Source organism: Dromaius novaehollandiae, chromosome 24 (genome assembly GCF_036370855.1).
Source record: "Dromaius novaehollandiae isolate bDroNov1 chromosome 24, bDroNov1.hap1, whole genome shotgun sequence".
Lineage (NCBI taxonomy): Eukaryota > Metazoa > Chordata > Aves > Casuariiformes > Dromaiidae > Dromaius > Dromaius novaehollandiae.
Window position 1 is genome coordinate 7,596,824 of NC_088121.1, and position 17,177 is coordinate 7,614,000.

Below are 17,177 nucleotides of genomic sequence, written 5' to 3' on the forward strand. Positions count from 1 at the left end.
GGAGGTGCGTGGGAGGGAGGCAGAGCCGAGCCAGCGCTGCCTCCGCAGCAGCGTCGCGCAAAGGGCACGTCTGCATTTCGCTTCTGCAAAGCGTGTGCATTATCCACCGCTCCGAACGGGGGGATGAAATCCCGCGGAAAGGCAGGGTTTCATCCAAAACAGCCCCTTCCAGGAGAAGAAGCCTCTGCAGCTCGCAGATGAGTAGGTCACGGTTTCTTCGCAGTGATGCATCTCTATCAATTTATTTGTCATTAAAAATGTTACGCTCTGCTGTAAAAGTCAATAGTGAGAAAACGGGGGGAAGTTTCTAACCTGTTAAGCCAGACCACCGGCTATACATCAGGCAGCCTCAGAGTATCGTCGGGATTTAAAATGAGGCCAAATCAATCTGATGGGTTTTTTATTTTCCGCCATCCTGTGGCTGCAATATGCTAAATACAAAAAGGGAAGAAAAATCATTGGATTTGAATAACTCTTCATGAAGAGTTCGGTGAGTGGGAGAAGAATCGATCTCCTTCACGTATGAGCCGCTTCCCTGGGCTCCGTGCACATTTAAAAAAATAAATAAATAAAAAAGATGGTCCAGAGCAGTCCAACAGGGACCGTGTGTCGCCGGTCTGCGCTGAAGTCCCGGCGATTTTCTTCTCCAGTGTTGCTTTGGCTCGGTCATGTCTGGAGACTCTTCCCGTGGTCCTGCTTTTTTTTTCCTAAGTGCAAAGAAAGGGAGAAAAATCAATTTCCATCAGCTAAACGGAGCCCTTTGATTTATTGCCACCGGAGGAAGAAATTCTTTATCTCCTCCCCGTTGCCCTGGAAGGGATTGCTTCGCTGCTGGTTATTAGAGGGAGATGCTCCCACAGCCCCGCTTGTCCGAGCCCTGATATTTTGATAACCTTTACCATTCGGAGGACATTCACCCGCCTGTTTTCACTGCAAGCACTCTCTTTCGATTAAGTAATTATGGATATATATATATATATATTTTTTTTTTTTTTTGAGCTGCGAGGTTATACAGTTGGGGATTTGGAGAGTGGCTGGAATCGTGAGATTGTGTTTATTTTGTGTATTTTGATGCGGCAGAAGGGGGAAGAAAACCACTTGTGGAACCACAAATGCCAGTTTTCAGAGCACGGCGGCATTTTAAGGGTGTTCTGCAGCGGCGATGCTGTCATAGGGAAGTAAAGCAGGCTGTTAGCTGAAAAGCAGCTTGCGATTAAACTCTGTCCTTGTTATTTCCAAGATGCGGAGCTGAGCTCGGAGGGCAAATTTGCAGAAAGGTTAAAAAAATAAAAAATCAAAAGCTGTGCAGGCACGCGGGCTGCTCGCGCTTCAGCAGCACGGATAAACCCAAGGGCGGTGTTGGACAGGCAGAAACCCAGGGCTTGCACCTTTAGTGCCGCAGGGGAGAGTTAAGCGCCTGCTTAACTGCATCTTGAAGGATATTTGGGGTTAGATAAGAAGGGAACGGGGAGAAAGGGAGATAACCGAATATATTTGGTTTTGATAATCTCTTGCAGATATTTTTTGCTCCCTGCCACCTTGTTCTGCAAAACATGGCTTTGATTGCAAATCAAACAATGCAAATTAAAAAGACTTGCGTGTATAAAAGCTGCCATTAAGTGATGATAAATTATTCAGGAAAGAGTGGCCTTGGAAAACTGAGGGGCACCGGGAAACGCGGCGTCCGACCTGCATCTCGCCCCAGCATCAGGGGAGCCGGTGGTGCCGGTATAAAGCCTGGAGCTGGAGCTGGCCGTGATGGGACGTCGGCGTCATCTCCGCGGCTGCGGGCCTCATCCAGGTGGTAGGAGAAACTCCCAGGCTCTGAAGGAAGCCAACGCGTTTCGGCTTGCTCCTGGGTACCAGGCGATGCTGCCTTCGACCACGGAGCCCCGCTCTCCTTCCTCAGACAGAGTCAGATCAAATACCTCTCTTCCGCTCCTTCGGGATAAGGCACGCGCCGGACGCTATCAGCATTTTAATTTTTGCTTGCAAATATCCGTAGAGCTGACGCTTCTCCATTCAGGATTAGATCCTCTTATCGGAGGCAGTATAACTGCCTCGCTAAACAACGTAATCCCCGTTTAACCCCGAGCGCTCTTTCGGGAGGATTTCCCAAGTAGCTGAAGAGCAGCAGAAGAAAATCGCTGGCTATAGGATTAATTGGTATAAAATGAAGCTTATATTTGACTACAGGTGTTTAAAAAAAAATGCGTGTGTAAGTAGTGGTGCGTTCTGCTTGTTTGCTCTCAAATGGTCCCCGGGCAGCTCTGCAAGCGCGGCGTTGGGGCAGGAGCGAAGCTTTGGGTGCCAGCAGCGCTGGCTCCCGGGTCAGCCCTGCACTGACTTATTCTGGTGTTCCCAGGCTGGTTTTTTGCCGCGGCTGCCTTGCAGGCTGCTGGGCGGCTGCCTCGCTCCTGGCCGCGGGCGCCTCTTGGCAGGCGGCTGCAGCGAGCTTTGCCCGCCGGGTCACTGCCGGCCGGCTGGCGGTCCTCGCTTTCTGCCCGCTTTCTGGACCGCTCTTATCGGACGCGGCTTGGCAAGCTGGGCTGCTAAAGAGGGCTTTGTTTCCTTGTTGACCGCTCGCTTTTCTTTTCCTCCTTCTTCTCCAATAAGAGAGAATTAGCGGTAATGAATACCCGTGCGTTGGGCGATCGGGTTGTTGTCTCCGGAGCTGCCCGAGATCATCAGTCTTCGCCGCGCTCTGCATTTCAATAGCGCCGAGTTGATGTTCGGTAAGGTTATTTCAAAATCCAGCCCGTTTCCTGAAGGTGCCAGGAATGGCAAGCCGAATTACGGGGCAGATTGCAAGGGCTGAACTCCTCGGCAGAAGCCCAGAGTGTTTCCGTCTCGACCGTCGCTCCGGGACGGTTTTGTTTGCTTTCAGATGGCATCAAATGTTGGTGATCCTGGAGGGGCGAGGGCGAACCGCGCTTCCACAGGAAGGGGGGGGTTTATCTTATCGAGCCGTTCGTTCATCGTATCGCTGCCTGGACCTGCATGCTCTGAAGTCCTGCTGGCTGTCGCTGGCTGAAACCCAGGGCTGCCGGTGGCCCTGAGCGGGCGGCTCTGCCGAAGCCCCGCGGGACGTCAGGAGCTGTCCCAGCGCGTCTAAGGCAAAGGACGTAACATCTGAAATGCTGAAAACCTCCCTGGTTTCCTAAGGCGAAAAATAGCTCTGAAGAGTTTCGAGTCTGTGAGGTCTTCTGGGAGCAGTACATAGAGCAGGGAGGAGAATGAAGAAAAATATTGGGGGGTTTCCTGGCGTTATTACTTCTACCCGGGAAGTGTGAAATGTTAAATAAGTGGCAACTGGAGCCAAGGTGGAGTCTGGATCAGCGCTTGATCTTTTTCTTTTCTTTTTTCTTTCCCTGCTTCCCCCTCCTGAAGCAGGGCCATAAATCAGCTCAGAGCCCCGGCACGCCGATCCGGGCTCTGATAGAAGCAGATTTAGTGTTACAATTACAAAGTGCCTTTTTTTCCCCTTTCCTGTTCCATCCATCTAGGGGAAGACAAAACCACTTTATGAAACGTTAAAAATACATCTTTCCGTGCTTTCCCAAAGAAAGCTGGCCCGCAGCCAGGGAAGCAGCGCCGGCGAGTCCTGCTGCGGAGCGGTGCTGACGAATCGCTTAAGTGATTCTTGATCACATTTAGTTTTCAGGTGAAATGATTGCTTCTGAGGTACCTGTCTCCTAGGATTGCTACTGTTTACTTTTTCCACTATTAGCTATTCAAAAATGGGCATTCAGCTACAGAGATCGTGAAGTCGAAAGCTGAAAACCATAAGCTTCACCTTCGGAGCAGAGGTGCGGGGAAACGGCCCGCTCCGTCCTGCAGAAGCAGCCGCTGTGACGTTGTACGCGTACGGCAGCGCGGGAATAAAGCTGCGGTGGTGGTGAAGAAACAGGAGAAGCAGCCCACGGCCAGGGCTTTCTCCCCTGTGCCAGTTCTGCATAAAACCATTTTTTCCGTAGCTTTTTCTCGATAGCTCTTCTGTACCGTCAGGAAACCTAATGGCACCGAGTTTCTGCAAACAAGCTGACAGCGAACGGAGAGAGGGAGTTTGTAGGCGTTGAAAACCCCTTTCGTAGGACTGAATGCTTCTGCAGGTTTTGGCGGCGCAATTGAGGCCGAAAGCTCCTGATTATGGATGGTGGAGCGAAGTGCGAATGTGAATCGAAGCACTTAGAGGAACAAAAGCGCCCGAAGATGACGGATGGCTCCCGCAAAGGCGTTTCTCCGGGCCGTCACGGAAGGGAGCGGTGCTGGCTCTCCGGCCCGCGCGCAGAGTCATCTGGGTTTTGCAGGAATGGGAGATAAAACCATCCAAAGTGTGAAGTGACCTAAGGGCCCGAGTTCCCTTTTCAAAATGTGATTTAAGTTGATACGTTCGAAGATATCTCGCGGTTTTGTAGTCGTGCCCGGAGAGGTCGAACACCTGGACCTGGGGCGCTCGTCCGGCACTTGGTCCTTGCAGGCTTGTAGGAGAGAAAAGCTTCAGAAATTGCAGCTCTTAGTCACTTAGTAATGATTTTTACTGTGTTGCTTTGGACGATGAAACCTGTCCCCTAAGTTAGTAGGGATGGATTTTGGAGGGCGTTGAGGCATTTATAGCCTGTTTTCTAGGCAGACAGTAGGAGGACGGGCTCCGCCGTGGCGTGCCGGTCACAGGTCCGTCCGTCCAGCTGCCGTGCTTCGGGCGCCCATCGGCTCCGATGTCCCCTCCCCAGCGGTGGCCCGCGAGCAACCCGGGCTGCAGGGCTTCCCCACCCTGCCTCGGAGGCTTTTTCAGCCATTTTTGTCTTTTTTGTGATTCCCATAAACAACCAGAAACCATCTTCTCGCATCGTTCTGCATTGCCGCTTGCCATCTTCACTTGTGCACACCCGCAAACCCTGTTGCTTTTCACAGCCTCAAGTAGTATCGTGGTAGTGGCTTGTTGCGTCCGTCCACGCGTTTACCTTCATTTGGCTGAATTCTGCCCTAGAGCAGCCATAGGATTGCACTATTAAATCGAGATTATGGTTAACTTTCGCTAGGATCAGTTTGCGGTTTTTAGATGGCCAGAAAAGCAGGCAAATGGCAAATTGCGCCTTTTCAAAGTTGATATTGTAAAAGGACATTTTCTACCCTGGATTTTTTCAACGTGCATTCAACTGCAGAGGGAACCGGGTCGTTAATGAAGAGGGATCATTAGAATTGCCTATTTGAAACTCTCGGTGAAAGCTCAAGTGCGGCTTCAAAAAGAGGCACTAGCGTCTGGTTAGTAAAGTGTGTCCAAATTCTTGCCTGCCTTCAACCCCATTCACACCATGCATGTTATTGAGGATGCAAATTAGTTTGATTTTAGAAACAGAAGCACAGTTTTACATATATAACGTATGCATGTATATAAATTATTAGCCTTTCCTGGTAGGCTTTCTTCTTTTTGGGTATTTCCATCGGGGCAGCGTGCCAGGGACGACCTTCCCTCCTTCCCTTCGAAAGGAAACCTCCTTGGGGCAACGTATTTGCTGAGGCCAAGATGGGTGGGATTCAGAAGAAGTGAGAATTTTTTGTAATTAATGATAGTGCTGCAATATTCGATGTATACATTTAATTGTATGTATAGGTATCCTCTTGCTTCGTTGCGCTGTCGCTTGCCTGGAAAATGAGGCCGGTCCTGAGCCTGGTCCTGGGGCTTCTGTAAAGCCACTGGCACAACCTCCGTGTATGTGAGCTTAATTACATATTACTAATTAGAGTTTGGCAGTTTGGTGTGCAGTTAGTAGCCAAGGCTGCTGCTTTATCGTGTATTTGCAGTAGTGTAATTTCTTTGTCATCACGTATGGTAATATATGCGCTGCAGCATGACATAGGATGAGATTCAATGAATAATGTAAAATGCAGAATAACACTGAATCTCTATTAGATGTACTTTTCTCGCAGCGTTTTTTAAGAGGAAAAATATTGATTCTGATGGGGTTTAGAAGTTCAAAGTCCTCGAAGAGTGCCCACGTTTCTGAGTCCCTCATCAATATTGTAAAGCTCGCCGCTGGCCGTGCTGAGCACCTTGTCCCGTTCCCCTGCACGTTGCAGGCTTTCGGGTGAGTCTCAGGGCAATGACGAATGTTGCTGGTCCAGTGATCTGTGAATCGGTTGGGACCGAGCAAGCATCACAGATCCAGACGTCTCCTACCCTCGGCTTCGTTATTTGGCAGTCCCAGTGTAAACGGTGCAGCTGTGTCTGCGCTTACCTTTGCCTCCTCGAAATTAAATCCCGATGGATGGAGGTGTAGGATTGCAATCGTGGAAGAATTACACTGAGAGCAAAACCAACACGCAGTAGAAATCAGCTGAAATTCAAACCTGGTTAATAAAATTATTCCTTACGTTTTCAAGTGTATCTGGGTCAGTCGATGCTACTGTATTAAACTAGATGAAACAAGAGCAAGCCTTTTACTTAGACTGTGGATTCTTCTGCAAGCTCAAGTAGAGGAGACTCGGGTGGACTCAACACGGAGGAGCGTTGCCAGGAGTGAACTGACACTGAAGAGCATTGCATGGTCCTGATGCTTCTCTGATCCAAGCTTTTCTGTTTCGTCTCCCTCCTTTGCTCCGTTTTTTCCCAGGCAGGCACCTGGTGGGGTGGCATTCGGACACTTGGCTCCAGGATTTGTCTGCTCTCTCTCTTCTGGTGTGCTCTTGGGCTGGTTCGTTTTGCTGCTTGTCTTGGCCGTGGAGAAGGAGCCCTTGGGAACTGCACCTAAATATAGGCGCAGTGTGAAACGGATGCAGTTTTCCATGGAGGGCAACCACCGTGTGAGCTCGCGGTGGCTCGTGGAGAGACAGACGTGTCCCAAGTGACCGCTCCAGTCTCCATTTGCGTTCTGATTGCTGTGTAATTAATACCTCGTTGCAAAGACCGAAGCAACTGCTTCGCGTTTGCTCGTGCGCTGGTGGGACAGCTTCTTGTTGCCTTTTCCGCTCTTTGCTGGTTGAAACTCTTCCTACACCTCTGCTGTGCCGGTGTTGCGTGGAGGGGGCTGAACTTCCCCAAAGGTTTGGTGCTTGGCTTCCCTTTCCGTGCAATCCCTTTCTACCCACTAAAAAGTCCCTTGCTCTCCGCTGATGTCAGCTGGAGGGTGGACATTGAGCAAGATGGTATGAACAGCCTGGAAACACAAAATCCGTGCAAATAGACTCTCGAGATTAAGTATCTGGACAACGACAAAAGCGGCTGCTGCCTTTTCTGCTCAGGCGTTATGGTGATGAGCAGCTACGGAAATGCCTACAAATAAAACGAACAAATCATTTCTAAAGTGAGCTTGGGTAACATTATCCTGCTTTGCTCGCTTGTTTTTCATGAGGATGGATTCATTTGGTATGATTTGATTGCCAGTTCTTTCCAGTGCTTTATTTATTTAGATTTTCCCCGGGGAAGAAAAGAAATATGTAGCTAACACAAACACATATTTTGCTGGCACAAGTGGACTGAGCTCCATTTAAAATACGTTTTTTTCCCATCCTCTTACAGCAGGCCTTTGGCCTGTGTAAATCAGGATAGCTGCCCTCAGGCGAAAGAGCCGTCCTGATTTATGCCGCCTGAAGATCCGGCACTCGTGACTGCTGAGAAAAAAGCACTTAAACAACACGAAACTAGTTGGGACCTTTCGTATTATTAACGTGAAACTTAAATTATTCTCCGGACCAGGGCACCGTCGTACACATTTGAAGCCTAAATCTGACATCTTTTATTAAATATGTGAGTCGTCGTGTTGCTTTCATAGCAGCCCCTGAGCTCTGGCACTGCAGTATCTTTACGTCCCCTCTTGAACTTGGTGGTGGATTTTTATCCTTAGGAGATAAAGACGAAGCGCTCCACAATGACGCCCAGCCATGCATCACGTGCTCCCTCCCTTTCCTTTTTTCCAGTGACTGTCTTTGAATGCTGATTAGGATAATTTTTATTTGTTTTCTCTTTTTAACCAAATTCCCTCTCTTCTGAGACCTCTTCGCCGTGGTATAAAGCAGGAGCAGCACCCTTTTGGTGGAGAAACAGGGGCAGTTGAGCGCCGGGGTGGCACCGAGCCCTTGGAGCTCAGGGTCTCCCATCGCCCGGCGTTGCGGCGGGGTGGGAGGCGTGCGACCTCGCCGCTGTCACACTTTTGGGGGTTTTTTTCCACGTCTGTAAAACGAGACTGATGCTTCCCAGAGTGCTTGGAAATTCCCCAGCCGAGCGCTTTTCTCGCGCTAACACCAATTTGTCAAAAGTGAAGTGTTTGACAAAAATGTGTCAATTTGAAGAAAAGTTTGTTTTGAACGAGGAGCTGAAGGAAGGAACCGGCTCTGCTCTGAAACGGCTTCTCGCTTCGTTTTGCAGCGCAGTCAGAGCGGGGAAGGAGCCGGGGCCGGAGGCAGCTTTCCCACCACGGTGCCCACCCTGGGCCTTGCCGGGGCGGCCGTGAGTTGATTCACGTTATTACCTTAAAACCGGCGTGCTGCAGTCTATTTTTTTTGTTTGCTTTTTTAGCTTTTTAGCATCATATTTTCCTGACGTAGCCTCTTGAATGATTTCTCCCCTTTCAGGGGGTCCGGGCGCTCCTGCAGAGCGAGGGAACGGTGTCCTTGGCCTCGAGGGTCTCCTTTCAGATATGACGCTCGCGTTGTTTTTAAAGGTCGCTGCTGCCCTTGATGCAGTGTCAGGGTAATGCTGTTGCTTTTCCATCTCGTGTTGCTTTTCCATCTCAGGAGAAGAAATGTTCTATAGCAAAAAGCAAGCGAAAACGTGTATTTGTAGTTTCAATAAAGCAGAGGGTAAGGGGCACGTGTGCCTTGCTTTTAAGAGGTCTCCTCATTTTCTTGTTCCAGGCGATGGATATTTGTTAGTGGCTTGCAGCAATTTGTTTTTTATGCCTAGCTCTGTTCTGGAGAGCGGATCCAGCTTGGAAAGGACCGGCCCCAGCGAGGCGCGAGCGGTGCCCGGGTGCGATGCTGACCCTCTGCAAAGGCTCGTCGGGGCTCTTCGGAAACAAGCCGCAGCAGGTGCCTAAGGAAAGGCACCGAGCAAGGGCACGAGCGAGGCTTTTCCTCCCGGCACCGGCGCTCTGGCCATCTGCTGTCGCAGGCACCAGCCTCCTGCAAACGGGAGTTTTTCACGTCTAATTGCCCTGGGTGGCTTTTTCTCCTGCAAATCGTCTAATTGCCGTGTGAACTGAGGTCTCCTCTGGCTGGAGGGCAGCCGGGGAGCCCCGCGCGCGAAAGGCAGCTGCGCCGGCTCGCTTTAACTTGGGAAAAACACGAGCGAAATGGGAAGCGAGGAAAACGCAGGACCGGCGCGGCCGTACTCGCGGCACCGAGCTGGCTGCGGCTGCTGGCCCGCGGTGACAGAGGTGGTGTGAGCGTGGAGGTGGCAGGGGGTAGGTCCCGTGCGGCCGTCCAAGCCGCCCCGCCGCCTTCCCGAGCCGGCCGCGGGCTGGACGGATGCGTCCCGGAGCAGCCGCGACCTCTCCGAGGCGAAACGCGCGGCAACGCGAGCGCCGAGCCGGGTCCGCCGGAAGTGACTCAACGGGCAAAAATACACTCGTTCATCCCCAGCTTCCTCTCGCCGGCCTGGGCCGGGTCGTCTTCCCGTCGGCGAGGAGCGCCGGCCGCTTCCCCTTATCCTGGGAAATACCGGCCCTGCCTCAAGCGTCGCCGTGCCTCCTCTTCAGCCGCGGGATGCTGTTATTATGCTCGCGCCGTCACCGCGTGGCTGCCTTTTGGGGTATTTTCTTCTGGAATTGCTCATATTCTGCCCCGGGATGTCGTTTGGGTTAAATCTGCTGGTTTCCGGGCCATGCTACCCCTTGTCGTTAGAGCTGTTTTTGTGCTTGTACCCGATGCCCAAGCTGGGCTGTATGAAAGCAGTTGTCACCGCAATGCAAATGCAGCTTTTCAATTTAAGATGCTGGTGGCTTTTCTCAAAAGCAGCCTTTCTTTTCCTCCTTCCCCTTTAGAAATCTTATTTTCGCGGGAAATGCTGTTCTGTCCGGCACCTTTGTCCTCGTGTTCTTAACTACTACATTTGGGAGGAAAGAGGGGCAGCACTAGAAAAATAAGGGCTTAAAAATAATAATTGGTCCTGCGGAAAACGGAGACAATTTGAAGTTTATGGTGCAAGAAATCTAGCGGGTTTAGGACCAGGCTCAATCACCTCCCAAAGCAGAGCTGTGTGGGCTTATGTCGAGCTGCACCGGCGCCTTAAACTGCCCTTTTAGAGACAGAAGGGATGAAAACACGGATGGAGATACATAAATCTTTGCAGGAGCTTCTTGGTCGCTCGTTTTCCCAGCCAGCTGCTGCGCTCCAGGATTAGGAGCAGGAAGAGGTCTCAGAAGAAGACCCGTGTGTTGGAGAAGGAGCGAGAAGGGTGGTGTTGCAGGCGCGAGTAACGCTGGTTGGCCAAGCAGAGGTCCACGGTAGGTGAGCAAGAGCCGACACGCCAGCGCCGACCTTCCTGCCCGCTTAATCACGTGCCTCCCCTCCCGGGGAGGAGCGCCGGGAGCTTGGGCCGCTCGCCCGGGATCGGCTCGGCGGGAGCTTCGGCGTCGGGCTGGGTGCTGCCGGCGCGGGGCCACCTCGGTGGCTTGGCCGGAGGTCGCGGTGGGGATGAGCAAGCGTTGGGTGCAGCCGGGGGAGACCGGCCTCCCCACGCAGCGTTCGGCGGGTCAGAAACCACCTCTTCATCCTAAACCTCCAGCCTCGGCCGTGGGGGGCAGCCCCCCTCGGCCCCCCGTCTCCCCGGCTTGTCTGCCCACGGGCTGCAGCCGCGGGTCCCGCGGCCAGGACTAAGCAGGGGTTAAGGAAAGCACTGACGTAATTTAACGCTGAATATTTTCCCGTTCGGGTGGAACTGGTTCTGTAAGTACTGCTATTTTTTCATCCCGTCCTGGAGGAGAGGTGTGGTTCAGCCCTCTCTCCCCCTTGCAAACGCAACGAAGCGAGCGGATTTGCAGGATTTAGCTCCTCTGGCCCCGCGTTTCCCCGGCAGCCGGGCCCCGGCGTCCCCGCTCGGACACCCGCGTCGGCAGACGTGCCGCAGCCCCGTGCGCCCGGGGGGCTCGTGCAAGCAAACGGGGCCCCTGCGTTCAGTGCTGGCCTCGGCGAGCCGCTCCTCCCGGCGTGCCTCAGTTTCCCTGCGCGTGAGACGATGCCACGTGCCGTTTCGATTGCCGGTGCTCATGCATTCACAGCCGGCCTATGTTTAAAAAAATCGAGAAATAAGTAAGCGTGGTATTGGGCTATTTCCCACTGAACCGATGCGGTCGGCGAAACGGGGGGCTGCTGCCTTCGGCCGTGCCCGCTCGCTCCGGCATCGCTGCGGGATGCTGCCGCGGAGCCTCCCGCGGCACCCGGAGCCAGGAGGAGGCCGGCGGGGGGAAGGCCTGGGACCGGGGACGGCTGCGACCTGCGGAGGGGTCAAATTCCCGGCGCAGGTAGCGCCCGCCGCACTTCCTGCCGTGCCGGGGAGGAGTCTGCGGAGGGAAGGGAGGGGAGAGGCCGCCGGAGCCAGCCGGGGTGACAGAGCCGCCGCTCCGGCCCTCCGCGGGAGCGCCGCGCTCGGGGGGCGGCGGGGCTTGGACACCCCCCTCCCACCCCCCGGCTCCGCCATGAAATCGGACCGCGAGGAGAGCAAGCCGGGTACGTGCGTGCCCCTGCCGCGCTGCGCGCCGGGCTGTCCGCCAGGCCCGGCCTATTGTTCGGGGCTGCCGGCGGATGCTCCCGCGGGAACGCGCCTGCTCGGCCGCAGGAACGCTCCGGCTCGGCCACGGCAACCGTCCGGCCTGGCCGCGGGAACCATCCGGCTTGGCCGCGGGAATGCTCCGGCTTGGCCGCGGGAATGCTCCGGCTTGGCCATGGGAATGCTCCGGCTTGGCCGCGGGAACGCTCCGGCTTGGTGCGGGAACCATCTGGCCGGGCCGCGGGAACTGTCCGGCTCGGCCGCGGGAATCGGCTGGCCAGGCCGCGGGAATCGGCCTGGCTGCGGGAACGCTCCGGCTCGGCCGCGGGACCCCTCCGGCAGGGCTGTGCCGGGGGCCTGGGGGCCTCGGGGTGATGCTCGCGGGGCCGGGGAGCGACGCCGCGGGGGGGACGCGGCGAGCTCGCAGGTGAGCGCAGCTTGGGGCGAATTCACAGGCTTTTGGGCACCGGGCCTGGCAGATGCACGCTGTCCCGGTTCCAGCTTTGTTTGCACGCATGTGTGTGTGTGTGTGTGTGTGTGTGTGTGTGTGTGTGTGTGTGTGTGTGCTCCCTTCCTGCTAGCGCGCATCGTCCTGCCGGCAAACTTGCAGAAGCGACACCAAAAGTGAGATTGGAGCATAAATTTCCGTGGTGACTCCTGCATCGCTTTTTCCCTGGTAGCTGTGGTTTACCTAAACCTCGCGCTGCGTAGGAGCCGCTTGCTGCGAAAAAGGAGCAGGGCTTCTTAGCTGAGGACCTGTTGTTTCTGCCCAGCGCGGATTTCCCCCGTTGCACGGATTTAAAGCAACACAAGGATGATGGAAAAGTCGTGTAGACGTTGTAGCCCCTCGGGCGACGCGGTTCCTTGCGAGGGGGCAGCCGGGGGGGTTCGCCGGGCGGTGAGACGGGCTGGTGCAGCCCGGGCTCTGCTGCCTGCGGCACGTCCCGGCGGGTCTGCTCCAGCACGGAGAGCCAGGGACGGGATTTACCGGCTCCGCAGCGGAAACATCCGCCCCAAACGCTCTGGGGGGATATTTATCGTAGATGCTTTAAACACCAACCCCCCCCCCCACTATTTACATTGTCCATTAGCGCTGCTCAGCGCTTAGAGCGTGGAGGCTGCAGAATCTGACAGTGTCATGGAAGTTTAATGCTATCAGCTGCAATATAATTAGCGGCTAATTATTGCAGTGTGAATTGTAGTTTTCATCAATTAGTCTGGGAAATATTTGAAATGCATTAATTTCGTAGCTGCCCGTTTGCAACGTTTCTGAAAGCTGCCGCGGGAGACGCGGAGATCCCTCCGGCGCCGCTGGGCGCTCGGGCTGCTGCAGTCGCGGGGCTCCGTCGCGGTGGGGGGACGAACCCGCGGCGGAAAAGGCCAAGGGGAAAAAATGCCCCAAAAAAAAAAAGTTTGGTGGCGTTTTTTGCATTGGGGTTGTCTGCGGAGCGGCGTTAGCACTTGCACGTGGGAAAGTTTGGGGCATTTTCCATCAAAACCTGCGGGAAGCTCCCGTTTTGGAAGGGGCTCGGAGGGCTGTCGGCATTGCTCTGGGCTGATCGCTTCGGGGGGGCCGGAAGAAATAAGTGAAAGAGGCCGTCTTTTAAGGTAGATGCTGTTAGGAGGTATATGGAAATCCTGGCCAAGCAATCTGTATTTTGAAGAAACGGAGGCCGCGCTGCAGTTCCTGAATAATTGGCCTGTTTTCCCAGTTATTGGAACTTCAGCTTTTTCTGCGATGATTGCCGAGAGCTGCCTGGAAATGGCACTTTCTGAGAAGCGGATCATTTATTCAGGTGCTTAAAACTTGGCACTGCAGCATTTTTTCCCCTCCGCTTTAAAATGAAGCTGAAATTCCCCCTCTCAAGTCTAGAAAGTCTTTTAATGTCCTCTACGCGAATAAAGTGCTCCTTCTCCGTGCAATCCTCTTCGGCTGGAGACGGCAGTGCGAACGCGGTGGAAACTTGGCGACCCGTTGCGACCGCGTGCTCGTGTCCGGGGCGCAAGTTTCTTACCCGAAATGCGGGCTTTTCCCAGCAAATCCGTTGCATGAGGCGGTGGTTTGGGCGAGGTTTGCTGCTTTTAAGCCTTTTTCTGCTTTCTGCGTCGGAGACGTTGCAATAGCCCCAGCGGGGAGTTTGGAAGAGAGCAAGCGCTACAACATTTTTCGGTATATTGAAAGCTCTAATTGCATGTTTGGCATTGCAAAAATACCTCCCGCACTGGCCCGTTGGGGTGCTTCCCATGTCCCGGAGAGCGTTCCCGGCTCTCGCAGCCGGCATCCCGGCGCGGGGCTGGCAGCGCTCCCGTTCCCGCGGCAATCCCGGGCTTCGCAGACGCCTTCCTCCGCGGCGCCGGGGAAATACCGCGGGGGTTTGGAGCGCGGTCGCTGCCGTCGCGAAAACCCTGCTGCCTCCATCCCTTCTGCTCCAGTTAATCATTTGCCAAGGAATAACTTCACAGTTATCTCCCGAACGAAGCGGCTCCTAATTACAGGTGAAAACAAATTATCAGAAAATTAATTAACAGCGGTGTTAAATCAGGCCCTAACTTTGCCGAAGACCATCTGGCCAGCATTTGGCGTTGACCTGCAAATAAATCTGCAAACTTTCAAAACCGTATAAACACGCATATAATTTATTTCTTTCTTTTCTGCTGGAGGCAACCGGCCGTCCCTCGCTGCGAATTTTTGGGCGAGCGCAGCGTGGGAAAAGGCGCGGAAACAAGCTGTTCCCCTTGGCCCGGGGCCTGGGCTCGCGCTCCAGGCGCGGGCTGCGACTGCAGCCTGCTCGCTCCTCGGCTTTCCCCAAAATTTCCCAAATGCTGGTGCCGGAAAGCCAAATTTCTCCGGCCCCTTGAGAAATCATAGCGTTGCTTTGGCCGGGGCTGAGCGAGCTGTCGTTTTGCTCCTTGGAAACATATTTATCCCAGTTTCTCTTTTTTTGCTGGGATTTCAGCAGCACTTTAATGAAATCCCCCCAGCCGGCAGCTCGAATGTTCCTAGTTAGTGACTTTATGGCTAAATAATTTACCAAGCGGGCGCTTGCCAGTTTTCATGAGCGAGGCATTTCAAGTATGCAACGCGTATTTTATGTCTCCCTGGCCCCAGCTGCTCCGCGGCGCCGGCCGGTGCCCCGCGAGCCACTGCCATCCCGGCGGGCCCTGGACGTTGCTCCCTGGGCCCTGGACATTGCTCCCTTTTCCCCGTACGCGCCGCCCTTTCCGGAGTGACCGGTTGCGGACGGCGCCGGAGCAAAGGTGCGTTTGAGCCAGCCGCCGCCACTCGCCATTGCAGCAGCACGTTGAAACTTTACCCTTTTCCGCGTGGTTTCGGTGGCAGCCAGGTGCGGACGTGCGAGACCGAGGGGAAACGTCCCAGCGCAGCCCGACTCGCCGGCAGGTTATTCCTGAAGCTCAGAAAATTGCTTTTAATGAAAGCAAATGATGTGCTGGCAGCGTGTTTCAGCGATGCTTTCTGCCCAGCGCCGGGCAATAGTGCATGGCCGCAGCTTCCCGCTCCTGCCCTTCCCGGTCCTCGGTGCCCAGCGGGTTTTTGCTTATCTGGGAGGGAAAATAAACCAGTTGCTTCGTTCTGTAGCTATCCAAGGGCATGGGTCAAAACCTGGAAATTGGTAGGAATCTTTGGAGCAAGTCCAGATACCGGATAAGTGCAGGACCCGGAGATATGCGGGGTTTAATGCAACAGAAATCGTCCCCCAGTGCAGTCGGGGCCCTTGCAGTGAGGGATGGAGAGGAGGGGATGGTGCTGAGCCCTGCGCGTGCAGGATGCAGCGGTTCCTGCTCCTTGAGCATCGCAGCACTTTGGGATGCGGCCGCTTCCCATGCCCTGAGCGTTGCAGCAATTTTACTTGTTTTTCACTTTTTATTTGATGGCAGAAGCACCTTATCTGAGCTAAAAAATGTGAGCTGTCTTGCAGAAGTGGTGCAACAAGAGGGCAGGTGGAGAGTGTTGCAACAGGGGAAAGCCGTGGATGCGTGGGGGCAACTTCTTGTCCTACAGGTCTTTTAACAGCGGGCGGTTGTGCAACGGGAGGCGGAAGAGCAGAGTCGAACGGTTTGCAGGTTTGTGCTGATAATTTTGCATTGTGATGCCGGACTCGCGTAGTGGACGACAGCAGTTTTACGCGGCCAAAACATATTTTGCAGGAAGAGGCTTGTGAGGGGAAAAGGCGGTAGGTGCAATGCAGAAATAGCAGAAAAGCACTTTAATACGGAGTTAACCAAGAGGCGCGTCCGTGGGAAGCGAGGTCTGCGCCGTCCCTGCTCTTGCCACTGCTGCTTCGGGGTCTGGGGCAGCAGGTCCCCGAATAAGAGGGTGAAATTTGCCCCCAAGAAGTGCTGGGGCACAGGCCCGCTGCCCCCGTGCCCTCCCCCAGATGTGCGTTAGCAGCGACAGCCCAGCTGGAGCAGAAACCCGGCCAGGCCGAAAGCGCTGGTAATTATCCAAATCTAAAGGCGGCCGTTCCAATTTTTCAGAGCGATTCCGACGGGGAGGTTGTCCTTGGCGTTCTGGAATTTTTTTTATTATTTTTACTTTTTAAGCACGCGGTCGGGTGTCCTGGCATTGCGCTCTCTCCCTGCAGGGCTGCTGCGAGAGGAGGTGGCCCAGCTGCAGGAGGAGGTCCACCTGCTCCGGCAGATGAAGGAAATGCTGGCGAAAGACCTGGAGGAGACGCACGGCGGCAAGTCCACCGAGGTCCTCTCGGCCACCGAGCTCAAGGTGCAGCTGGCGCAGAAGGAGCAGGAGCTGGCGCGAGCCAAGGAGGCCCTGCAGGGTAAGGGGGGGGGCTGCGCTCGCGGGGGGGCTTCGCCCTTAGCCGCCCTCAGCTCACACAGCGCAATTCGGGCTGCGTTTAAGGGCTGCGATAGCTGAGCCTGGTCGCGTGGTTATAGGTGGTGCACAGCCCTGAGGATCCAGAAATTGCTAGGATCCGGCCCTGGTCTAGGGTGTCTTTTGTTTATGCTGCCTGTTTGCAGCGTTGCAGCTAATTCCTCTGTGGCTAATGCAGAATAAAGCTGAGGGAGCAGCTGAAAACGGCCCCCGTGCACCCCCAATTTGGGGCAATACGGGTGGAATAACGCTGTTTTTATCCACGTGCGTTTAGGAGCAACATTGTAGACAGGTAGAGGAGCAAAGCGGCTCGCCCCCTCCTTCCCCTGCCGAGAGCTGGTAACACGCCACTGCTTTTTACATCTGGAAAATGCTAAATATGCAAGAGGAAAACTATTTTAAGAATGTTTGCATAAAAAAGAAAAAGCCTGAGAAGCTGCTGCGAGGTCGTGCGCGCTCTCGCAGAGGACGTTGCACTCGGAGACGTGAGGCTGCCTGGAGAGGCACCAGCATTTAAGGAACATCATGTTGGTTTTTTAATTGGACTTTTATCGGCCTGCCGTAGGAGCCACTGGGGTTTGTTTTGCTGGGCACAAAACAGGTTGCCCCCGCGGCAGCACG

At 54.4% G+C, this 17,177-nt stretch overlaps 1 protein-coding gene and 1 long non-coding RNA gene across 2 annotated transcripts in view; one reads left to right on the forward strand and one right to left on the reverse strand.

Moving 5' to 3' along the window:
* KAZN (kazrin, periplakin interacting protein) overlaps positions 1-17,177 on the forward strand; it is a 164,293-nt gene that overhangs the window by 137,907 nt on the left and 9,209 nt on the right. Inside the window, exon 4 of the mRNA XM_064525645.1 lies at positions 16,309-16,500. Coding sequence (XP_064381715.1) covers positions 16,309-16,500 — 192 coding nt within the window. The remainder of the gene's footprint in view (positions 1-16,308; positions 16,501-17,177) is intronic.
* Positions 384-11,496, reverse strand: LOC112980566 (uncharacterized). The gene is made up of 2 exons (XR_003258458.2): positions 1,690-11,496; positions 384-707 (listed from the first exon to the last, which is right to left on the reverse strand). It is a non-coding gene; the product is annotated as an uncharacterized LOC112980566 (long non-coding RNA).